This window comes from Myripristis murdjan, chromosome 21 (genome assembly GCF_902150065.1).
Source record: "Myripristis murdjan chromosome 21, fMyrMur1.1, whole genome shotgun sequence".
NCBI lineage: Eukaryota > Metazoa > Chordata > Actinopteri > Holocentriformes > Holocentridae > Myripristis > Myripristis murdjan.
The window spans coordinates 19,599,152-19,624,705 of NC_044000.1; the positions used below are offsets into that span (position 1 = coordinate 19,599,152).

The following is a 25,554-nucleotide window of genomic DNA, read 5'->3' on the forward strand; positions in this document are numbered from 1 at the left end:
TTATTAAAGCCAAATTGCAGTCGTTCACATCAAATATTAATCTGGGTTAGCTTGTGGAATTTGCTCTTTAAGCATTTCCAAAAAGCCAATAAGAAATCTCAGTAATATTCTTATAATTTTGGCTGGTACTTAAAAGGAGATTTATGGTGACTTTGTCTTAATTTGTTGTATTTTCTATTGTTTTGTGGTACCACTAAATCCCAATGGTGAAATGTATTAAAGGATTACTGTTCTTATGTTGTATGAGATCTACTGAGCCATCTTGCTGCTGTATCAAGTTGTTTTTGGCTGAGGGGAACAGGTGACAGACAGGCAGTCCTCTTATCAGTGTGTCTCTGTTAAGCCCTGCAGACTGTAGCTCTCCTCCTGGGATGCTGCTAAATGGTTGCAGGATAGGTTTTGTGGCACAGGTGAAGCAGCGTGGATTCTGCCTGATCGTGATAGCTTTCCTGGGTGAACGTGAGTTGACCGTTTCTCTGGTCAAAACACCTCAACTAATCCCACAGTGTATTTTTCAAGTGCGTCAGGAATCTATAGAGTTCATTACGTACCCTCCTCCAGTGGCTTTTGGATTCAGATTTTACTTGCCAGTTGGATTTCCTAGCAGACACAACAGTTTTAATATAAAAAAGACTGATTCAATCTCTCTTCATGGCTCTTAGTCTTGACAGACAGCTTGGTTGCTTTACAAAGCGACCAGTAATATTGACAAGCTCATCACAGCCAAAATTCATTCATTAACTTACTCATTAATTTCGCCTTGAGCTCTGCTGCAAGGTATAAAATCCATGGGTTTAAGACGGGGAAGTTAAAATGAATTTGTTCTCCTTCAGGTTATGAATGACAAATGGGAGCTAAGGCATTGTCATTAGTTTTATTACAAAGCAATGAAAGTTAATGACATTTTAAACTAACCAGTCGTCTGGATATGTGAATTTATCCTTGCTTGGAAATGTCAAAGCTCAAACAACTATTTGCTGCTATTTGAAACCAAAAAAAAAAGAGAATGACTGATTGAAGGAATATCCCTAACAAATACTTTGAACTCGTTTTGTTACATGGCAAGTCCATTTCATAAATGCCAAGCCTTTTCTATCTATGTTATCTGTCCAGAATATAATTTGTGATTGTAAGCCGTCTCTAAATTGCCTCATTTGGTCCTTATGAGCCAGAGATATTGTTGATATTGAAGACGATGAGGGTATTTATCACTGTCACATAAAGCGCCCTCCCCTCGACATTAACTGAGCTTTTTTTTATAACACACATGCAAGGCTAGAGGAGAAGAAATGGGTGAATAAAGGAGGAGAGGAACAGGGGAAAAAAGGGATTCCCTGGTTTCTGTACACGCAGGCAAGCCGAGAGCACATCCAGCACAGCAGCAGAAAGCAGCCCCAGGGAACGCAGTCACATAGCATTAGAGGTCAGCTTCTCGAAGATCCTGCAAGAGGGAGAAGGGTGGGAAGTGTGTGTGTGTGTGTGTGTGTGTGTGTGTTTTGTGAGTGAGTGCGCACATGCATTCACACATGTAAGCATTATTTGGCAGGCATTTCTGCTAACCCAGACATGCTGCTACCAATGGTGCCAGTCTGATGTAATGAGGTTATGTTGCCACTCTCTCAGTCTGCCACACAAATCCTATTTACTCTGGACGTTTCCTTGTATTTCCACAAACAATGACTCTTGGTGCTATGGGTGGACAGGAGTTACGGAGGTGGAGACTCAGCCTGCCTTGAGCAGAGGAAAACGCTGCGTGAGTCATCGCTGACATGAGTTTTCGAAATGCATTACATACATCTGCTGTGCCGCTGCGTTGAAATGTGTCTGTGCCTTCGCGATGTTGTGCTGGGTTTCCCCTCCCCTCCCACTCACTGATGCTTCCCTGATCCGCTTTCATCCGTCGCACTCCAACTCTCAAGTGCATGCAGCGTGCCCATTTGGTATGCAGCCTGTAGACCCATGCGGGCTCAGAGATATGTCGCGTCCCCATTCAATCGCAGCCACAGCCAGGCAATCAGTGGAACCCCGTCCCCACACGGACTCCGCAGATGAGGAGAAGAAAAAAAAAAAAACCCAAAGCTGAAATGTAATTTGGAGGTGGTGCAGAGAGGAATGACTCAACTGGATAATAGGTCCCCGTTCAGGGAGTGATGCCATGCTGTCACCCTCTCCCAACCTCTAATGTCTAAGGACACGTCCCACAGAAAGAGGACGGGGAGTTGTTTGTGTGTGTGTGTGTGTGAGTTACATTAAAGGCATCATTAATCACATTCACCAACAGTGATGCATGCATTTCAAGGTGTCTCATAATAAACTGTGATGACGTCTAATTAACAATCAACAACGCGTCACTGAAGCTGCATCACAGTTATATTGAGTAAAATATCCAATCCAAGATGGCAAGATGTTTTATGGATGCAGCACTCCATCATAGAATCCATCATGGGAATTTCCCAGTTTGGGATCAATAAAGTAAATCTATCTATCTATCTATCTATCTAGAAACAGATAATAGAGTAGAAAATATCTTGTTGTCTTGTGTATCATTGTATACACATTTCCCTGTAGTTCAGCAGGATATGTTTGGTGACTTTGGAGACCTTGGGATGTCCACTGGAATTTAAATAAAGGTGTGTGTGTTTGAGCAAAGCACGGCCATGCAGCAGTGACGATACATTAAGGCCAGCTGCAGTGACATCAGGAGATACAAGCAGTCGGCTGAGCGAAGCGTGACAACACGCAGAGTTTATAACGAATAACGAAACACAGCGACATAGGTTATACTTTAGTCTTATCGCACAGTCACATCATGATGATATGATGACACTGTGACTGTGCTTTCTAAAATTACTATTAAAAACTATTTCACCAGCAAAATGATGTTTCAAGTATAACGGACTGAGAAACAGACATTCAGAAATATTGTTATCATTTGAAAACTTCAAAGCGTGGTTTGACATCAGACTTTAACACTGATATGCACAACATCCTCCAGCTGGAGATCTAGTTGGAACATCAGGCGCTGTGTTGGACTCAGCGAGAAGCAGATTTGTTTTCCCCATACCCACAGCGCATATGTTAGCTGCAACTTTGAGATTTTTAGCACCTCTGAAACGAAACCAGTGATCCTCAGACGCAGCCCTCGGGTTCTAGAGTAAAGCTCGTTTATGATTCTGCCAGGTAGTTTCAACAGGAAAACATAATTATTGACCCAGCAGAATAGAAAAGGAGTAGAACTCTGGACCCCGAGGACCACATTCAAGAATTACTGATCTGAGGCAACAGTTTTGTTTTGGCTGCAAAGACTCATTGATCTGTCCTGGTTGCTCAGCCAGCCAAGGTGCCTCTCATGTGCTCAGTACATTTTGTCTTTTTCTGTTTAACTCTTCTCTTTGCTGCACCTGCAATTCTAATGTATACAGTTTAATGAAGCAGAAATACCATAGAGCTAATCTAAAAAAAAAAAAACATCCACGTGCTGTTCAGCACAGTAATAATGACAGGATTATTTTAGGACACAGACACAGAGGATTCCCCATCAGCCCTGCTTCTGCTCAAAAGCACCAGGCAAGCAGCAGTAAAACAGAGATGACTCCTATGAAATATTCAGGTTTGCTGGTGAAAGAGGGGAGGCTGTTTATAACCACGGCGTCTCTTTGTGAGGCAGCAGCAGAAGCCGTCCCTGAAAGTGGGTTAATAAGATCCAGAGTCTGTGTTTCTCTCTCATCTCTTGTTCTGAAAGCACTCAAAAGAGAAGAACACAGCAACAGCACAGTGATCATTAGATGTTTGGTTGAGGAACAAAGGCTTTCGTCATGTTAAGTTTTCAGAAGAGACGCATCTTACGCCGTAAAAGATCAAAGGTGTACACAAAGCCTTCTTTTCGGTTATAGTTTTATTACTGCTCGTAACCTCTTACCGCTGCTCAGAGGTTGCTGTTTTCTCACCAGGGTCCTCAAGGATGTGCTCGCCAGAAGTTTATAAATCTTTAAGTTATTTGGCTTCCATCTTTCCATCTTTCCTCTTCTGGGGAGCTGTCCATTCAGAGGCAAAAGAGCATTTAATTTCATTCTCTAAAGCTGGAGATTTTACATTTTGTGTAGATGTGCGTTTATCCAACAACCAGCCTCCTTGGCTGCACTTGGCTCTGCTTAGACTTTGCTTTGCAATCCTAAATGGTGCCTGATCCTTTGGGTAGAAAGTTGACTGTGTCTAGATGAGGACGGACAACCAACCAGGTGACCAGGACCTTCACACTGCTCCTTTCCTTTTCTCCGATAGAGACATCACTGTAGTGTATCTCACAGGATGGACATGGCAATGGCTGATTACATTGATTGCTGAGGGAGGAAGGGTCCCTGCAGTCATCAATTATAGTACCCCACTCTTTGGTGTGTAGTATTCCTGTCTCTGTCGCCTCGCACACAGAGGCTCTCATTATGTGAGTAATTAACACAGTTAATAACCGTACGAGCTGATTACTAGAACATGCATTGGGAAAGATGCAGATTGATCGCAGAGAGAGAAGTAGGCAAGGAGGGAAAGAATTATATGAGTTGATTTTAATTGCATGCCTTTTTGTTAAAGGTCTGAGTGCAGCGCGGAAGGCACTAATGGAAATATAAAGACCAAAAAAAAAAAAAAAAAGAGAGAGAAGAAAAATAAAGGACTGCATAATTAAACTAACATGTCTAGGATGTCTCAATTTAGAGCACACGGGGTCCCTGATATGACATGTTATGTCTTAATTAATCATAAGCACTTATTTAATTATTTATTCTAAAAAGATAATTATTATAGTACTCTTTTATTTTCCTTTGCAGTAGTTTGGTTTGCTGTCATCAGCTCCGTGTTTGATCTAAACAGATTTCAAGGTCACTGCTGTAATAACGGAAAAATGCAACGGCTGCTTCTTAAAATTGAAAAAGCAGTTTGTTTTCAGTTTTTGAATTATTTATTAATATGTAAACTGAACTATAGTAATTATGAGTGTGGGCTGTTTTTCCTCTTTGATGGACGTATTTCAGTTCTAGATACCAAATTTGTTTTATTTTGTAAAATGACAAGCTTTTGTAACACAGTTAAGTTGCTGCAACGAGGCTGTAGCAAAAAATACTTATAAACTGATATACTGCAAAGTGTTTGTGGAAAAAAATCAATATATTGGATTAACATAAACTGTATGTGTTATGCAGCAGCGATGATAATACCATTTTTTCTTTCCTCATAGTTCAGTTTCATCGGCTTGAGGCAGGAAAGAAAAGTCTTGAGCTTCACTTGTAGCATTTCTGATGCACTGAGCTTTGTCCAGAGGCATGGATAATGATTCAAGGTTAGACCTCAGCGATGCAGAAGCCATTGTTTAGCGCATAGTTTAACTCTCCTTCCTCCCCTCCCTCTTCCTCCACCTTTCAATCCATTTCTGCCTTTCTCTGCCTGGCAGCCTTTATTCTACCAATCACCCCCAACACCACAAGTACAATTCACCCACTTTACCTGTCAGTCTTTTGCTCTTCACCTCTATCGGTGTGGTTTTAGTTGGAGGAGAAAACCCTCTGTCTGTGGCTGTGAGACCATCTCTGAAAATCACAGGACGCCTGCGCTCACACTGGCCTTTCTCAATTAGTGGGAAAAACCGCACAAGCAGCATATCAATGATTGGGCAAGATGCTGCTTTCTGCCAGTGGCACAGGCTGCAGGTAAGGATGATAGAAATGAAGCAGAATGCAAGAGAGGTCACAGAGAGTGAAAAATGACATGGAGGAGGAGCGCTGTGAGGACGGCAGGACAGGTGACACAGCAAGTCCTAGATAAGGTTTTAGAGGTGCTCACTCAGTTGGTTTGTTTTTCCTATTTTCTGCTCCATTGAGCCCTGTCAGAAACTGCAGAGGCCTGCAGGTCTGATGGGTTATATTCTTGATGATGGCTCCTCTGAGAGTTGTAATGTTACTGTGGCTGTGCCATGCGCACTACATGGCTGAAAGGGCAGGGCTTGCTCTGTGTGTCATGGCTGAGCCTGTCATTCTCAGCAAAGGTGATGGTTAAATGCTTGGCATTTGTGAAAGGATGGGTAATGTTACAGTGACATTTGTTCCTGGGATTCCAGACATAAGCCGTTTTCACACACTCATATCTTAACCCTGGCTAACCTAAGCCCCGATCTTACTATACCCCAGGGCTTAGGTTAACCTTGATTCACAGTCATACTTGTTAACCCAGACCTAACAGTAAAGCCTCAGGTTAGGATTTACACTTGAAAATCAAAGCACAGGGTTATTGTCTCAGGAACTCGTGTAACACAGTTTTGATTGCTTTTGTGCTGATTTTTGGGGATATCTCCAAAAAATCTGGGATATCACCAAAAACGGGATACTGGGAACTGAGATAACCCGATACAGATTAGTAAGATTGGTTTAGTAAGCCCTGGGCTAAAAGTGGGGATACATCCCATATTTGAAGTTGAATTCTGAAACTACAGTCTGCCCAGGACTGTAGTCCTCAGTGAAAAAGGCTTTAAATTTGCCTTTGCCACATGTTTTACAAAATGTCTGTCTGCCTTGCACACATATTGACGTTCCAGTGGGAACATGGAGGAGAGCTGTGCTAAACAGCCATCTGACTGCTGGTTAGCACTCGGCTGCAAATGAGATCAGATCGGGGGGCCTGCTGCTGTGTGGGTTCAGCTGTCCTTCGGTGCCCTCTCCGTAGCTCATAATCAGAGACAAAAGGCCAGATCTAGTGAGGAAAGAATGTTAGTTACCGCCACACACAGAGTCCTGGCCTTGGAAGGGATGAGCTATTCATATCACAGTCTGACGCCGCTTCATTTCCATTGAGGAGGTGTCAAAGTAATTAGCATTTCATATTGAATTCTGATTGACAAAGTATGATAGGCTGTTTTTCCAGAGTTACTGACATGCAGACCTCCCACAGAATGAGCAGGAGTGATGGGTGTGTGCTGCCAGGGCCTTGCTTGATTGGCAGTGACATGGAGAGTGTGACTGATGGGTCTCCAAGCAGCAGAGAGGGTCATTTGTGCAGTGCACCAGTGCTGATGTGTTATCGGTTCTGAGCCTGAGGCACTGTGTGTGTGTGTGTTTGTGTGTGTGTGTGTGTGTGTGTGTTTGTGAGAGAGACAAAGAGGGGCAAGGCTGAGGAGAGAGGGAGTATGAGAAAAAAAAAAAAAAAACAAGAGAGCAAGAGAAAAAGAGAGAGCTTCCTACATAGTTCCACAGTACACAGAGGCAGGGATAGTTTCCACTTGGACAAACATGTCATGTATCATTGAATGTGGTGTCTCTTCCGTGCCCACACCCAACCCACGTCCCTTCCCAGACGCCTTTCCAATCTCTTGTAACAAGCCAGATCTCATCTCTAGCTGTCTGCAAAGGCTGCCTATTGATTTCACCTCGCTGTGCACAGAGGTCCACGTCCGATCCCAGGAAGTGGATTATACGCAGCGAGATATACAGCTGAGATACCGGGATAAATTCAATTTGGTTCATTTCCTTGACATTTAGATAAAGTAGAGAGATGAGTGAATTGAGAACCAATTTGAGACCTCATACCAGCCATATAGGTTGCTTGTTTTCCACTAAGGAAATTCTAAAAGGTCGACCTCCACAAACAACCCTCCACAGACAGGTCTAAAAGGTCGACATTTGTGTGTGTGTGTGTGTGTGTGTGTGTGTGTGTGTGTGTGTGTGTGTGAATCCATGCACATGCAGAACTACACATTAAGAAAGATACTGCTTAAGCAAACCTGCTCGCTGGCTGCTTTATAAATGACCTTCCCAGTCTGTTGACACAGTGTTAAAATCACTCATGGCAAATCGGCCCAGCTCTCTGGGTTTTATTTGCAGAAATCCATCTTGAGGGCTTTGTGCTCCATGTCATCTCGCTGAGGAGGGCAATGCCATTTTATGTCTATTGAGTCTTGCTGTGCTATGACCCACTGCTCCATCTGTCATTGCTCGTGATATTTCCAGACAGTTTTATCCCCTGAATAAAGGATGTATAGCCATTAAACATCCTGCTTGGCTCTGAAGTCCAGTTCGTTCTGCTATCTTGCATAATTTGAGGCGGTGGCCAAGTAATGGATGTTTTTAGTAGAGAATTCTGGCCCAGGTTTAACAGGGGGCCTGAAAATAGTTCCTACTAATTGAACCAGAAAATAGCACTGTTTGGATGTATTTTATGTCCTATATTATATGCCACAGCTCAGTTGGAAGTACTGAATTGTGCACTGTGCCGTAATTGGCCATATGCTGATGAATGATTTATGTGTTGTACAGTTGCATCATATCCTCCATTTCCATTGTGTGCCTGTCACCCTGTTGCTGGGTTGGCCATCTGAAAGAGGTTTGTGGTCAGTGGTGCAGCCAGAGTGGAGGCCTCTTGCCATTTAGCGGTCAGCAGAGATGATTAAGGAGGCAACCACACAACGGCGTGCAAATTACCATGAAGCGATACATAAGAGCAAAACAATGCAGCCATGGTGCATTAAAGATTGATTCCCAAAAACTTTCTACAATAGCACAAGCATCAGCAAAACCTTCTCTAGACCTCGCACGAAGACCAGAGTAATGTTTAGTAGAGTGGATCAGTTGAGCTCTGAATGGAGAAGGCAGGTAGTATCATTTATTAATGACCTTAACTGCCAGTTCAAACCCTCCAGCTGCTCCTCTGCCTCTCAGAGCGTTGGGTGATACTGTACAGGCCAGTAATGGTAGCCCTTAGGGAAATTATGTGGTAAAATATCAGCCTCCGGGGAGATAAAGAGTATGCTGATATAAGGTAAAAGCAGGGCTGAGTTGCTGTATCTTTTATTTATAAATGACCACTGCTTTTAAAGGCATAGATCACTGAAGTCAGATTTCTCTGCTGATCTTTGCTGATATAACTGGGCTAAAGCTGCTACTGAAGCTGAATTTTCAATCGGTGGCGGATGGAGGCTGACCCACATTCCTGTGCAAATACACTCACTCACACACACCAACTCCCTGTAAGACCCCATATAATATTCTCTCCACCCCCCCCTCATTTTGCTTTAACTCTTTCATAGATGCACACAGCTGTGCACACTCGTTCACCCGGAGTAAAAGGTGCATTAGGCTTCATGCATTCATAGCCTTTCCACCAGAGGTTGTTGCAGTGCCCAGAGGGGGCTGAGAGCATATTGAAGATGAGATGGGGGGAAAAAAGGACAAGAGGAAGGAAGCTCAGCAACAAGATGAACACAAAGACGAGAGCATCTGGTGTAGGGGAAAATGTGTGGTTCTATTGTAAATGCTTATGTAGTGTGTAATCCAGAGTGACTACCTTAGTATATTAAAGGGACAAGAGCGGCAAAAGACGCTTGTTAATCCAGCTTTTTCCTAATCGAATGCTCATTTCCATTTATTATATTTCAGTTCATGACTTCATGCACATACAGATGATGTTGAACTAGTGGCCATACTCATCACCAGAATCTCATTTGGGCCTCAATTAGCAGAATGGGTCACTGTTCTTTATTGCAGCCTCATTTGGTGATTTAGGCTGATGAGATGAGTGTATACGATTGTATACTTACATAAAAGTGTATCATGCAGCTTTAACTACACTCCTATTACAAAGGCAGTTAGACGAACCAGTCATTTAAGTGGAATTTCAATTAGCAGTATGTACCAGCTGAGGCCTGAGAATCACCACTTTTATCTGTAAGTTTTCAAAGCAGCGTGAGGCAGATAACGAGCTCCAAAGAGGCCAAACAGTCAGTGCCTGAAATCGAGACAGTGCACCAAACATGGACAAGCTGCATCAGCAAAGACCAACAGAAATCACAAGTCAAAGCTCGGCGACTGAAATAGACAAATGCTTTGTATGTCAGCAGCTGAAACCCACAACACTACTGCCTCAAAAATTCCCAGAGTTAATCATCAACACGTCTTTGATACAGTCTGAGCAAAACTGTGTCTTTCAAGCTTCACGAAGCTGGTGTTTATAACAGGGCTGCCGCTTGCAAAACTACGTGGATGCAAGGCAAATGCGCAAAGTTGCATAACCTGGTGTGAGAAGTTCAAAAAATTGAACCTTTGAGTAATGAAAATAAAATTGTTTTGAGGGAGTTGTCTGTCACCGTTTTTTCTATATTTGGTTGGGTTTGCATTTGGACGAAGCTAAAGGATGCATTCAGCCTGTAAAAGTCTGTGACCAGCTGGTGAACATGGATCTGCAGGGGCTTCAGCAGCCATCTCATCTCGGAGTCTTTAGGTGCGATGATTTCTTTGCATGGGTATGAGAGGGTGAAAGGACATGAGGCCATTTTATGAAAGCGGTAAGATCTCTTCTCTCAAAATGTTCCCATATTCCAAGATAATATCACTCCCGTGCACATCACTAATCAAATTCAAGACTGGTTTCATAGCTTCCAGGATGAAGTCAAACACCTTCAGTGGCCTCCTCAGTTATCAGGTGCAAACATCATTAAACCTCTCTGGGAAAATCTGGACTCCAGAGTGTGTCTACACTTTTTATCCTTCAAAGACATTTACTTTTACCTTCTTGAAAAACAGTTCAATATCCAGCTTCACACTGTTTGGAACTTAACTGAGAGCCAAGGAGAAATTAAGTTGTTCTGAAGGCCAAGGAGAGCCCCACCCTTTACTGGAAAATCATGTACATGTTCGGTATTTCAGTTATTCTGTTCACCCTCTGTATGGTCACTAATTAGTGTTTTATTGGCGCCCTCTATCCCTTTGTCATCCGTGTATCTTTTGCCTTCCTGCCAACTGGAGCCCAGCCACGCTCTGAGACACCTGTTGTGTTTAACGGCCAGATTGATTCTCCTGTCACTGAGCTTGGCTCCCTGCAGAAAACTGCCCCTCACAGCCAAACTAAGCAGAACATAAAATGCCAAAGTCTGTGGTTGTACTATTCAGTGTGAGTCACTAGACTTCAAGTCCGAGTCAAGTCACAAGTCCTCGGTGTGGGAGTGGAGTCCAAGCCACCAGCGCTGTGTCTCGGTCACATCCGAGTCTGGTCTGCATTACCTGAGCCTCAGTCACCTTCCGTATCTGAGCTGATTTACGAGCTGGGCTTGGAGCGGCTCTGTTTGTTGTTAACTGATGTCAGCGTCATTGGTACATTGGCTCATACTTAGTGGAGGGTGTGTTTTATCTCTTAATTACAGATTTTTAAAGATTTAGAGAGTCAAGCTGGCAAGACAAACAGTAGGATCTGACAAAAGACAATGACTTGACAAAGGACTTAAAGACACACAAGGGCAATTAACACAAGTAGGCACAGGTGGCAAGGAGTGACTCAGGGAACTGACATCGAGAGCTCACAGGCCGGGGGAAGACAGGAGGCAGGACTGGCAGACTGGGCTAACAGGAATCCCCCGGCCTCCCAGGGAGATAGGACACAGGGGGTTGACCAGGGCATTGGAGGCTGGGGAGACAAGGTTAGGGGGGTGCGCCCAAAGTGCCAGAGGCTGAGGACACAGAGCTCTAGGGGACGGCCAGTGTGCCGGCACCCAGGACACCGAGCTGGAGGAAGAGATTGATGCCGCTGGAGGCTCGATGAGCAGAGCCACTGGAGGCTTGGTGAGTGCAGCCACTGGAGACGTGGGAGTGGGGCCACTGCAGTTTTGGAAAGCAGAGTCTCTGGAGTCACTGACAGAGTTGAAGGAGCAGGGCTTAGGAGCACTGGCTGAGCTGGAGCTGGGGAGGCTTGTCCGGAGTTCAGATTAGAGACTTATGTCATGATGGATGCCATAATACGGGGAAAGCCTGGTACTGAACTACCAAATCTGGTCATAGGTCTCCCTCAGCTGGTCTTGACGTAGCCATCGCAGCGGCTTCACCAAACTCCAAACCCTGTTTATGTAGAGAGACTGCTCCGCCGGATGTGTGGTTTGCCAGATCTTTCTGTCACACTGAGTGTTGATAAGAGGACCCAAATGCAGAAGCAGCAGCAGGATGAGTTGTGAAAATGACTTTAATACTTAAGTAAATGCAAAACAGTCTGGAAACACAAAGGGAACAGGCTGGGCTGATAAACTGGCAACTGGCATACATTGGAAAGACAAACAGTAGGATCTGACAAAGACAATGATTGGACAGAGGGCTTAAATACAAACAAGGGCAATTAACACAAGCAGGCACAGGTGGCAAGCAGAGACACAGGAAGCCACAGGAAGCGGGACTAGCAGACTGGGTTAACAGGACACAGGTGACAAGGCTTCACAAAACAGGACTGGAAGAGGAAACCATGACATCTTTGACAGATAAATGTCATTCCCACTGCCTCAGCGGAGTCCAGCGACAGTTGATGCACGAGTCCAAGTCTGAGTCCTCGGTACTCGAGTCTGAATAAAGTCACGAGTGACAAAAAGTCGATTGGAGTCTGAGTCCTGGATTCAAGCACAAGTCTGGTGCTATAAACCCTGCAGTGATAGAATAAATACCAGGAGGAAGCCTAACGTCTTTAAAGACCATGATAAAAGGAGGGGAAGACCATAACTTGGCTTTATAGTGCCTTCTTGTTTTATGTGCACTCGATGTAGCAGAGACTTCAAGACAAATCACTCCTGCTGGAACCATATTGTTGAAAAACATAACATGGTGAAAAAGATAAATACCTCTCCTATTCTCCATTGAGAAAGCAGTGAGTCACTGTGCTTCCCTTGAAGCTACATTATTAGTGCAGGCCTGACTGAGTGCATTTCCTGTGCTTACACACGGAGGTTTCAGCAGCTCCTCTGTGTTGTATTTACTCAGGGCAGAGGGAAGGGCAGCGGGAATGTGTGTTGTGTGTACTCAGGGAGGGCTCTGTCAGGACACCACGCCCACTGCAGCACACTTTTGAAACTCTGAGATAAGAACGGTTCTCGCAATATGACAAAGCTGTGATGCCAGTTGAGACAAATATTGATTTCAAATGATTGACACTGTTGATCCAACATTAGTCATATGCACTTTTTGTCTCAGGAGCATCATGTGACACAGTTGTGCAGCTGTTCAGATTGCTCCATGTTGTGTCTGAGCTTTACATGATTATGAAACACATTTTTGACATACTTCTCTGTCCATATGGTGGAGTGTTTACACAAACAGTTGCACTCTAAGCAGGTTTCCCAATGCTGGATGGATGGCAGTGAATCCTAACTTCAGATCGTGGCCAGTTTGCCTCAGAAGGTAGACTAATGTTTCACACTCAGCTGTGGATTTTTATTGATGCTCTCATGACGCATTTGGGTGTATTGTCTGAATGTTTGCTGAGGTGGTTCAGTTTACCTGAAGTCACCTGGACTGTAGATCAGTCTTTGAAAGCCTGTGTTTGTTTGAGGGTAGCTACTGCATGCTCATGTGTGTGTTTGTTTTGTGAAGTGTGAGTTTAAACTCAGTGACTGTGGAAGAAATGAAGCAAAAACAGTGTTCATTATCTAGCTGTGCTGTTCTTCCAAATCAAGATACAGGGAATGAATAGTGTAGAAAGGCAGTTTTGTATGAATCAATTTGAGTCTTGTTGGTTTAAAGAGATAAATCTGTAAATCTTCATTATTTGCTCACTTCACCCCCGCCTCGCCTCTTAAAGAGAAAGGAATATTTCTTCATCAGTTACAATGCAGCTGCAGTGCAGCTTAAAATGCTAATTACTGATGTTTGGATGTGTCTTGGGCTGCAACTGAAGCTTGAAGAGTGTCTGCCGGCTCATTAGAAGTAATTCATGTAAAGCAAAGAGAAGAGGCAAGAGAAGACAGGATGAGGATGAAAGAGACAGTAATGAATAAGGACTGAGGGAGATTTGGCGTGGGCTCCTGCAGATCTCCCCACTCTGTTCACTTATTATATTATTCCCTTTTAATCTCCAATCATTTCATCTCAACTCGAGTTACAAGCAGAGGCAAACTTTGCCCCATTCCCACTGTGATATGAAATTTTCCTTGTATGGCTAACTCAAACGTCAGTGGTTATTTGTGTTATTATGCATTTACTAAAGTCATATGCCTTTGTCAGTAGCCCTTTGCTCAAGCTATACATCAATGTCAGCATAACCTCACTGCATAATGTCCCTGACTCATTAAAATACAGTGATAAATCACATTGCAGCATTGTAAATTTTACTGTGTTTGCTCAGATTAATGATAAGGCAGGAGTATTATTCTTATCAGGGCTATACTTAGACCAATTATATGAATCCTCCCAGGATTTCTCTCTCTGTGCCTCCCTCCACTTCTCCCAGTCCATGAATAAACCCAAGCCTGTCTCACTTCCCCCATTTCACCCTCCCATTTTCCCCTAGGTCTGTCTGTTCAATGAATATTCCTTCTCTCACTCTCGTAATCAGTTTCTCCATCTACCCTCCTTCGCCTGCCTCTCCCAGAGCATTGTCTCTTTTTTTTCCACTTGTGTTTTGCTGCTACATCATCATCTCATTTCCTCCCTCATAAAGATACTGGAAAGAGGAACAGTGGCACTTGAAATGCTGAATCATAATTGCGGCGTTAACCGTACTGACATTTTATGCGGTTTGTCATAGAAAAAAAAAAAAAGACATGAAAAACAAATCATGATACCATTTCCATTCATCCCCCTAGAGGGTCACAGATCACTCTCTGTATAATAGGCATCACAGAGTCTTTTTCACGGCACCATCTTGAGACTGTATTTAATCAGACTGTGCAGTTTGATAGAGAATTTCGTATGTGTGTGTGTGTGTGTGTGTGTGTGTGTGCGTGTAAAGCACAGCGATCGCCTGACTACTGACAGCAATATTAGAGGTATTCCACAAAGGGCCCAGTTAACATTCCCTCAGTGCACCACAGCGGCGCCAGGAGTGACATTTGCACTGTTTAACACCTTGTACCCCGTGGATCATTTATCACTAGTGAGGAAATAATTAACACAAGACTGGCATGTGTGTGTGTCCCCGCATGTGTGCACTAATAATAACTGGTCTTTGTATTCAATTTTATGGAAAGATAGCAGTTCACTCACAGAAGCTGATTAATGTTGTACTTGGTTGAGATATGTGGGTGCTGGGCTGTGAAAGTCAGCCACAGAGACTAATTGGGAGGTTGCTACGCCGTGGAGGAGCTGTCAGATGTCCACCAATTAATTGTACTTCCTCTTGTAATCCTGCCAATCAATGTCTTGTTTTAATTAGAACTTTTCACACCGGCGATGTGAAAAGACAAGCACGCTAACCGGCAGCTCTTGCACTGCAAAGCCGCGATTAACCGTCAGCGGCATTTTCTGAGTCGGTAACATTAACCAGATTTTACTGACTAAAGCCCATGTCCCTTGTGTCTGACTCTGTTTAGGCTTCCTGCGACACGAAAGTGACTGCTGATTGTAATTTCCCTGCCACGCCAGAGAAACACTCCGCCTGTGATCAGAAGAGGAGAACTGGAGGGACCTGGGCAGCTTTCCAAATCGCAGATTCAGGCTATGATCATGCCAGAAGAACAGCGACCCAAGCATTAACGGGGCATAACATACCCTAAGTGCTTTAAAGGGTCATGTAGGTCCCTCTGACTCCCTGCATGTGACATCATCACACCTTGCATTGGCTGGTTTGATTGTCTGGGTGTAGACTGACGGACCAATGGAGCAGGCCGCGCAGGATCTGAATCTCTCCTTTCTGCTGGAACACGAGAGAGAAATGATCCTGAAGGTGCTCCAGAAAGATGAGAAACTGAGGAAACGAGAGGAAAAGAGGATACGGTGAGAGCTGCTATTAACTATCGCAAGCCTATGATTATGCTGTTATTGCTTTTGAAACCGCTCTTAATACCTCTACCTGTTCTCCTCTCACTCCTCTTCTACCGCCGCCAGGAAGCTGAAGAATGAGTTGCTGGAGATCAAACGGAAAGGTTCCCGTCGGCCCCAGGAGGTCGGGGAACGCCAGTGTGCTCGCTGCCTGAAGACCTTGGGCCTGATCTTCGACCGTGGAGATTTCTGTGAGGAGTGTCAGCAGCGTGTCTGCAACGAGTGCCGCGTGACGCCCCCCAAAGGACGCCAGTGGAAGTGTAACGTCTGCGCCAAGATCTCGTAAGTGTGATGGTCTCTAGCTTTGTCCCACGTCAGAGAATGCCTCGTTCAAAGGATGAGGTGAGAAGATGCAGTCTTCTAGCTAGTTGCTATTTTAGATGATTCCCAGTGTGTCAGGGATGAAACACCTTTGTAATGCTGCCCAGCAAAAAAATTATGTTGACGCTCAAAAATTAGATGTAACTGAAATTTAACAGCTTTTAATCACTACCTTAGCCTACCTTAACTTTTATTTATGCAAGTTAAAGCTTTAAAAAAGATTAAAAGGATCAATGAAATCTTAATAGGATTTATAAAATAAATGTTCAATTTAATGCCAAACAAGCTCACACAATAATGATCACCCATCAATAAATCTCCCTGCATTTTGCATCATTGCATAGTGCACAGTTGACTTTTAGTGATGTGTTTTATCACAATTGCACCTCACAATATCCACGGGAATTGTATAGCTGAAATTATAACTTGGCTAATTACCTTGTCTCTTTGCAAATGAAGGCTTAAAGGCAAACACCCAGAGGAGTATTTTCACACATTTAATGTACTGTCACAGCAGCAGCAAATCATACAGAACTGGAACGTTCTGTACTGCGGGTTTGACTTTGGCTAATGACAGAGGTGAGATGAGGTTACAAATTTCATCTTTTGATTTTGCATTTATTTTAAATGAGCATGGCTAACCTCATAAAAAAAAAAACAAAAAAAACAATTTGCTTACATTGCTCCTTTGCTACATTTGCGACTCACATTTGTCTGTGAAGTCTTCACTTTCCCTTTGCACCTGCTGCCACTGCAGCTTTCCACAGTGACGAGTGTGCAAAATGGATTTAATGACCTCCAAATTCTGTCAAAAGAAGGCTGCATAACTGGGTCACAGTGAAAGGACACTTTGGATTGGGGCGGCCTTGTTGAGTGACACATGTGGTGTTGAAATGCGACCTTTGAGGGAGACTGCCCCTGAATTGGGACAATGCTTCCATGACTAGAATCAACTCCAGATGGTTTGGATTGGACGCTTAATGACACCAAATCTGTGTGCGTGTGCCTCTGAGGGCATCAGGTTTTTCAGAGCCAGGGTTCATACTTAGAAGGAAAAATCCTCCCAAAAACCCTTAAACAAAAACAGAAGCCTTAATAGACCAGATTTTCATGTAGTTGCAAAACATGTTGCATTTTGAGTAATAAAATACCATTCTCACCTCAACAAAAACTGTAGATATCAGTATTGTTATTGCTCTCTCCACCTACACAGTAGAAACCCACAATTGAATAGAACTCAGCAGATTGAGGGAAAGTGGGTTTGCCAAAAAATTCAAATTATAATACTTGATCACAAAATGACTCAGTGTGAGCCTGACGGGGCTGATGTGTTTGGCAGGGAGCTGAAGGTGGTGACAGGCGAGTGGTTCCTGGAGGAGCGGTCCAAGCGCTTTGAGCAGGGCACGGTGCTCAGCAGCGATGTGGTCAAACAGACGATCATGAGCAGTCCCACTGGTGAGTGTGACCACTAATGTACTGCAAAGGTACTCAAGCGATGATGATTATTTTGGAAATCATATGTGGGCAGGCTTCATGAATTTATCATTGGTGTTTTTGATCACAAGCTTCAGACAAGAAGTCTCCAGAGAGCGTGCAAACCCAAGATAAACGAACCACCACTGAATCGGAGAGGTCGGACACACCCAAATCAGGCAAAAGTGCAATACAGAGCCTCGTGGATGGGGCCAGGAGGAAAGGGTAAAGAGCTGATGCATGCAAAACTTGTAAAATCATCTCTAAATTTGATCAAATTTGTAAAAATGCGCAGAGTGTAGAGGACACACTGCTCTACAAAAGCATTCATAAGCAGCGCCTGCAGACATATGGGATTTTTCAAAACCCCTAAATGTCATTTTAAAACACATTTGGTATGGCAACACAGCTGTAATTGGATTTTCTTCAAGTCCCGCTGCAAACTTCAGCGCTTGGCTTGGTTGCACACTCACTTATTATAGTTCCCAAAGGTAATGTCAGTGTTTCCAAACACCGCGTCTCAAACAATGCAGTCGCATAAAACAGAAGCACCTTCTGGAATGAACGCGCATTTGAGCTCTGATGAACCCTGGAGCGTCTTTTCTTTTGCAAACTGCAAACTGTAAGCGGATTAGATGATACTAACAAGTGCAGAGGGAGCAGAGACACAGTGTAATGAACCTGTTTATGCAGTTAAGAGCGTGATTGAATATATCCTCCAAGCTTAAATGTGTGTGTGTTTGTGTGTGATTAAGGCTGAAGATGGATAAAAGGGGCAGCCGGCCCAGCTTGAAACCAGAAAATGGAGTTGACAGCGGTAGTGTTCATTGTGTCCCTGATGGAGACACTCACAGCGTACGAAGTGTCCGATCTGCTCCTGTTCCACACTCACAAAGGTGCCTGTTTAAATCACCATTACCGCCATCAGACTGGGTAAACCATGAGTCAGCAAACAGTTACAGATGTTTCAGATCTCAGATAATAACCTGCATTCATAACACCGCTCAAAACACAGCGACAAGATAGTGTACACAGTAATTATTAAATAAATAAATAAAAAAGTGACATTAAAAGCAAAATGCAACCCAGATTGCTGCTTTGGAAACTGTTTTGAAGTTAGTCTAGCAGATATGGATGCCGCGTCAGGTTTAATTTTGACAGTGCAGGTGTTTTCATAGCTGGTGCAGGTGGTTGTTTCAGCATCTGTTCGATGTCAAAATGCTTGCTTGGTATGTAAGCAGAGCTTGGTACAGAAGTAAAGCTGGAAAAGCCAGGTCGAGGACAATTATTGGAAAATTGAAAAGTGAGTTTCATGTGAAGAAATGATGTCAGTGATGCTAAATGAGTCGGCATGAGTGCCTTAGGCAGAATGCTCCTCCTGTTTTGGGGCCCCCCTTTTTTTTTTAGTTAAATAATGTATCGTAAATACTCAGTTAAATGTTTGATATTTGTAATAAGGGTAATATTTGTCTGCTTGTGTTTAAATGGTTTCTGCTCTGTGCTCAGGGGCAGCACTGTGGCCTTGGAGTCCTCAGGGATGCCCACAGTGCCCAACAACCTGCGAACCCCAACTCCGGACAGATCGTCCACACCCAGCCGGAGGGTCAGGGTCAGCAACTCACTCACACACACACACAAGCACACATGCACACGCACACAAACACACACACAGACATATCATGAGAAAATAAGCTACACAGACCGAGTATTTATTTTAACATGGTAGGTATATATGTGTGTGTGTGTGTGTGTGTGTGTGTGTGTGTGTGTGTGTGTGTGCGCACTCAGCCGGACGGAGCAGAGAGCGTTGTCAGCTTTCACTCCAGTGACAGTGTGTCCGGGAAGTCGGCTGCTGGGCATCGCAGGACAGAATCTGGCACCCCCACCATTTCTGTGTCCCGGGCCTCGGTCTCCTCAGGTATCTCCATGACAACCTAACAGGCTCCTCACACCCAGTGCCTGTCATATTTTTACTAATTTATTTATCTGAATGAGACGTGTCTGTCCAGAATGCCGGCTTTTGTTTCACAGTTTCGCGGCTCGAGTAAAAACATTTCAGTCGTTGAGTCACAGTTTTGTTTCGTTGCAAGCGGTGCAGCGGTGATTTGAAAACGGAGCGTGTCTGAGGTGAGGGTAGAGCGTCCGACTAAAGCTTGAGCTCGCACCTCAACCCGGACTGTTAAGTATCTTGTAAAAGGCCAAAATGTCTCATTTAAGCAGCACCCTGTCAGGGGCAGATATCTCCTCTGCACTTATGCAAAATCCCCCGTCGCTGTCCGTGCCTTGTCTTTGTGCGTTAAACTCTCCTCTTCTTGTGCACCTCGTCTCTCCTGGTGTCACTAACTCAGACTCTTATCTCCGGCGGGAACAGCTGGCTCTAGTAGCAGCATATGGCGCTCTGGCACATATCAAACTCCCCCAGTTAGTGTCGTTACCCTGAGCTGTGAAAGATCTACCGAGGCCCCAGAGGCTCTTGAGGGACCGGATCTCCGCTTGTGTGCACAGATGTTACATGCATGATAATGTTTACTGTTTAATATACACAGAGAAACTCCCGCGCACGCTTTAATCGTGAGCGGTGCTTTTCGTTGTGTTTCATTGCCCCTGCAGATGCATTGGATCTGCATCAGAGACACTATAACAGCATGTGGTCGCAGACTCAGAGTCACTTGTGTGCCATTATGATGTTCAGCAATTTATTTAATGCCTTTAACTCTGATTTATCCTTAAATTACCCCTCAGCTAGCTTAGAAAAAAAAAAAAAAATTTTCCCATATTGTACGACAGTGTCACATATAAAAGCTACAGAAGTATGCCTTCCAATCTTTGTAAGTTTTAACCATCCGAATGGCTGTGTGACTAATTTGTTCGGTTGTTTCATCTCAGGCTAATGTTTGCACTATTTAATGTGTTTTTATTTTAATTTCTGGTTTGATGCAGCAGTTCCCATAATCCAACACAATTTTCTCTTATGGGAAACAACAAAGTAACCTTAACTTTACACACTTAAATTGAGTAAGCTGTTAAAGACCACGATGCCACTGTTTTAAGGCTACACTATTACATCAAATAGAAAATGCCTAATATCTAGTATATGTCTTGTTCATCATGTTATACACATTTCCTGGTAATTCAGCAGGACACATTTTGGAAACCTTGGGTTCTCCACTAGAATTTAAAATAGAGTTCTGTGGGTTTGAAAAAGCTTTTCCACGCAGCAATGACAAACTCACCCGTGGGCGCCGCACAGTTGAAGAGGTTAAGCAGATAACGCATCATGAATTTCACTGTTTCCTCCCTCCCTCCCCGGTGTTGTCTGTCTCTGTTTCTCCGTTTTGTGTTTAGGTTCCCGTTCTCTCCCGGGCTCATTCTCCTCTTCAAACGGTATCTATGAAAGTAAATCTTCCTCTTTGTTCCTCTGCCGTTCCCCAACGCCCTCTCGCCCCTCTCTCTCTGACAGACCACAGTCGCTCAGAGATGGACCTGTCAGCTCCCGGCTCTGAACCGAGCGATGACGCCTTCAGCCTCAGAAGCCGCTCGGTCCCCGGGCTCAACGAAACAGTAAGCGGCCTCAGCGCCCTCTTCCTCCACTTAGTTCTTCTCCCTGTGCGCTGTAGGACACATTTGATCTCCACCACAGCTCTCACCACAGTCACATCATCAAACCCTGTGTTGTGCAGGTTTCAACAAAGTCCCTCATGTTTTCAGAATACACACCCTCCAGACCTCTTGTAATCTATACATCCATCACCGTCACGGGCTGTGAGCTGATTAAGTCGACATGACGCATCAGATAGGCGGCTGAATTTTAATTTCGCCTCAGAGCTCACTTCAAAGAGCGGTGAAATGGCTGCAGCCTGTAACAGGTGGAACATCTGACACTCAACATTGGACTGTTTTGTCTCTGTATTTTGTGTTCATTTGCTTCCAGAGCTATTTGTGCAAAAACAGCCACATGGATGCACTCAGACGTACATGTGCACACACACACCGCACACACAGACCTGCACTGCTGAGTGTTGTACGCTCCAGCTTTTTGTGTGTGACAACAGAGTAAACAAATGAGCATACTCTGCTCTGACTTGTCTCATTGAATTTAAAGAAGCTGGCCGCATCCGCCCACGCAGATACGCCACGTTTAACGTGAATCGCACTAGCTCAAAGGATCTCCGGCCAGCTCCCAAGTCGCTGTCTGCCTTTTGATTAAATCTGAATGCTGTTGTCTGCAGGAGTTTTCTGACGAGGAAGGGGAGGAAGACATCGACGCTCTGATGTCGGCCCACAGTAAAACAGCCAGCCGACGCCTCAGCAATGCAGTGTCCACGGTAACGCCCATGCTCGTGCAAACACAACACACAGTGTTTAAAGACAACAGTTGGAGGCACACACACACACACACACACAAATACATCAGTGTTGTCATATGAAAACCTCATGACTGCAATTTGGGGGAATTGTAGTTTGGGTTCACTCATTTTGGTCAGTTGTACAATATTAGAGAGTTCAGCATAAGTTTAAACATTCAAATTCATTAGCAATAGTTCATCAGTCGAGATAAATACTGAAAAAAGCAACAAAAATTTCGACTGACCAAAAAGGTACAGGCTGAAGCCAAAGCTTATTACGCCTGTCCTTCACAAAGAAATTTCCTGCCACAGTATCCTTGAATGGAGAAAGACCGAACAAAAGCAAAACATAAAAAAATACCACAGTTGTTTCCTAACATTGTTCATTCATTTGTTCTGTAAAACATAGATTTTTTTTAACATAATGTGCAACACATCTTTAGTTCATTTTTACATAAATTTCACAATTTAACCTCTGATCCAAAAAACTGATCCAAATCTATTTTATACATTTGTACACTTCAGACCTACAAATTTCAAACCTTGACATGCCCCTGGCAGCCTTCACTTGGTGAAAACAGCTCTGAACATCATTTCTGCCATTTAAAAAATCTTTCAGGTCCGTGAATTTTAAAGCTGGTTGGGTCGGTGTAACTGGCTTTATTGACAATCCGTCTGACTCTGTTTTTTGTAGTTTAAAGACTGGATTTATGAGTCGACCATCGTCGGGCTTACAGTATGAAATCCTTTCAAAACCCCATTTGATAAAGTGAAAAATGCATGGTGATCAATCAAATCGAGTCTATTTTTCTTTGTTCCTGAAAAATTGACAAGGATTTCATGTGAAATTTGAAAACATACGTGCGCACTGTGTTTATACACTTACACTCATCATCACCTGATGAGTGAGTCAGTGCTCGATGTCCCAGCCAGTTTGTTGTCTGTATAAACAAGGTGCTCGCCTCAGTGCTCAGGGGCAGCCGGCTTGTGTCACAGCTACCTGCTGCTGACACAGCACGCTTACATTTGCCTAAACTAACTTTTTTTTTTTTTTAACAAAGCTGAATGTGTGTCTGTGTGTAACTGTTATTATTACTCGTCTGGCTCCAAATCTACTTATACAAATGACTTAAACAATTGGTTTATATCATAAATCATGCTGTGTACACCATTCTAGTTATTGAGTTCCCATTTGCTTTTGTGTGTGTGTGTGTGTGTGTGCGGGCCGTTTCTTGTACTGTATAGGTCAACATGCGACACAGATATCCTGCTTGTCTGACATTTATCATTTCATTGCAGCGATGACTAATAGCAGTCATTGTGGTGCGCTGTTGTCAATATGGACGGGAGGAGGTGATGAGGAAGATTATGCAGATGGATGAGTCTGTTATTGCTGGACCAAGCTCTATTTTCTGCCCGGTGTCAAATGATTCACTTTATGGAGGGTTTGGGGTTTGGAGCACAGATGAAATTGCTTTTATTTTTGTAAACCATTACCTTTTCTTCTAAAGCTTCTCAAACTTCAGAATAGGGCGAATTGGGAGATATATAGACAAAATCAAATATCACAATGTCTTGGCAAACAGAATAAAGGAAAAACATGACTGGTGGCTCTAAATGATGAAACACGGATCAAAAAATATGTCGGGTGCTCTTGGAAAACAAGAGCGAATCAAACAAAAAGGCAATCCAGGCACTCCAAATATAAGAAAATGAACCACAAGGAAGGAAAAGCTTTATTGTAGCAAGTAATTCATTAAAAGGCCAAAATGATTCAACAGCCAATGGGAGGCAATCACGCGACCCAGACGATATCATGACAAATAAACAAATTGGAAATAATGAAAAAACAAACAAAAAATAAGATTACACAGAAATATGCACATGTAGAACATAAATGAATAGAGGGCCCATGCAGAAATGATCGCAGAAATCATGTGAAGGCTATATCCTCATTGGGAACAGGATACTTTAACACAGCCAGTCTATGAATCCAAAAAGCTGGTTAAAGCCTGGTTAAGTCTCTATATTCCACACACACACACACACACACACACACACACACAGTAAGGAATCATTAGCGCTGTGAAATTCTCTAAAGTGTCTAGCCACGGGTTAATCGATTCTAACTCTAATGGCATATTTATGCTCGGCAAGGCCATCCCTTGGGCGTCTTTCTCTGTGGCCTGTGTAGAAAAAACCCTCCACACTTCCACGAGACAGGCGGTTCATTGTAAAAGTGGTGTTACAGTTAATGAAACCATTTTGTTTGATTTAGATAGCACATTATCACAGTGAGGGCCATGCAGACATTTGAAAGCAGGTTTTGGTCATTTACTATCAGCTGGAAGATGTGAGTGCACGGCTCTGTCCCTGAGGGTGGGATGCATCTTAAAGAAATAATAGGGCGTCCAGGGAAAACTTTATATAAAAGGACGTCGCTCTCAATGACGGCTTATTTTCTTTTGACAATGTGTTCGAATTTGTCCAGCGTGTGTACCGTACATGGTGACAAAGGGACAAAGACGAGGCTCACGTGCAGGCTCACATCTGTCTTTAAAGAAAAGTATCCTGCTCAAGTGACTGTGCCGGCTGTATCGTCCTGGGTGTGTAAGCTCGATCTGAAAACTGGACATGGCCTCAGCCGGTTCAACAGAATCAGCCTCTCAATCACAAATATGCTATTGCTTTTCGGCCATATGGAGTGTTTTCTTTGAGGCGGCGGGGCTGTTGCATTAGGTTCTTGACCCACCTGTCCCTCAGCTCCTTCTGAAAATAGTTAAATCCCCCAAAATAATGCTATGCTGAGTACTCAATAGAGAGCCTATTATTGAGATTAATAGAGTTCAAATATTTAGGAAAATGAAAAGTTGACTCTCATTACCATCAAAAACTATTAACCTATCATCAGTATGATAGTCATAGGTGATGCAGTGGAATATTGATGCGACAATATTGTAGGGATGATTTTTGGTGCTTTTCTAAGTTATTTGCATACAAGAGATGTTAGTAAAGTGGTTATAATGACCAAGCAGGGGCAAATAACAGAACAGCTCCAACAGTCTCATGAGTTGAGAAAACTCGGTATCTTTACTGAAATGCAGGCGGAGACAATAAATCAAGACAATATTGTGGAAGAATTAAAGGAAATTTTTAATAATTGGGCAAGCAGACATCATGTATACGATGGAAGAGGATTTTGTTCACTTTCCACCATCTGTGTCCTATGACTTGCGATAGACTGGAGAACATTTTTCCAAGGCCTTGCTGTGTGTTTGCTTGTGTTGCCTGCATGTCCATTGTGCTTGTATCACAGTCGATGCCAGATGACTTGTAATCTCGACAGTCTCATCTGATAGTCACCATGGTAACCCAGTTATGTGGTTTCTGGCTAGGCTGCTGCAGACGGGTTTTCTGCAGCGGCTCCTCGGGGGCCAGGGGTCTGTGCTCGGGGTCCAGCTGGAGCTCAGTCACATCTCCTTCACTTCTCTCTCCTTTTCCTTCACGCTTTACCTCTTTTCTTGAATTACTGGCTGCTAGTCCTCAACTCCTGGCTCAGAGCGGAGGTGGGGCTACCTCAATGTCCCTGACTCGGATGCCGAGACTGTAAGTTTTTGTGTGCACATTTACGTTCAACATCATCATAAAAAGTACAG

The 25,554-nt window shown here is 43.6% G+C and overlaps 1 protein-coding gene across 1 annotated transcript in view; it reads left to right on the forward strand.

Moving 5' to 3' along the window:
- sytl5 (synaptotagmin-like 5) overlaps positions 1-25,554 on the forward strand; it is a 30,651-nt gene that overhangs the window by 716 nt on the left and 4,381 nt on the right. The window contains exons 2-11 of the mRNA XM_030081509.1: positions 15,311-15,713; positions 15,825-16,040; positions 17,419-17,534; positions 17,645-17,777; positions 18,308-18,448; positions 19,059-19,161; positions 19,341-19,470; positions 21,013-21,113; positions 21,782-21,877; positions 25,439-25,504. Coding sequence (XP_029937369.1) covers positions 15,595-15,713; positions 15,825-16,040; positions 17,419-17,534; positions 17,645-17,777; positions 18,308-18,448; positions 19,059-19,161; positions 19,341-19,470; positions 21,013-21,113; positions 21,782-21,877; positions 25,439-25,504 — 1,221 coding nt within the window. The 5' untranslated portion in view covers positions 15,311-15,594. The remainder of the gene's footprint in view (positions 1-15,310; positions 15,714-15,824; positions 16,041-17,418; positions 17,535-17,644; positions 17,778-18,307; positions 18,449-19,058; positions 19,162-19,340; positions 19,471-21,012; positions 21,114-21,781; positions 21,878-25,438; positions 25,505-25,554) is intronic.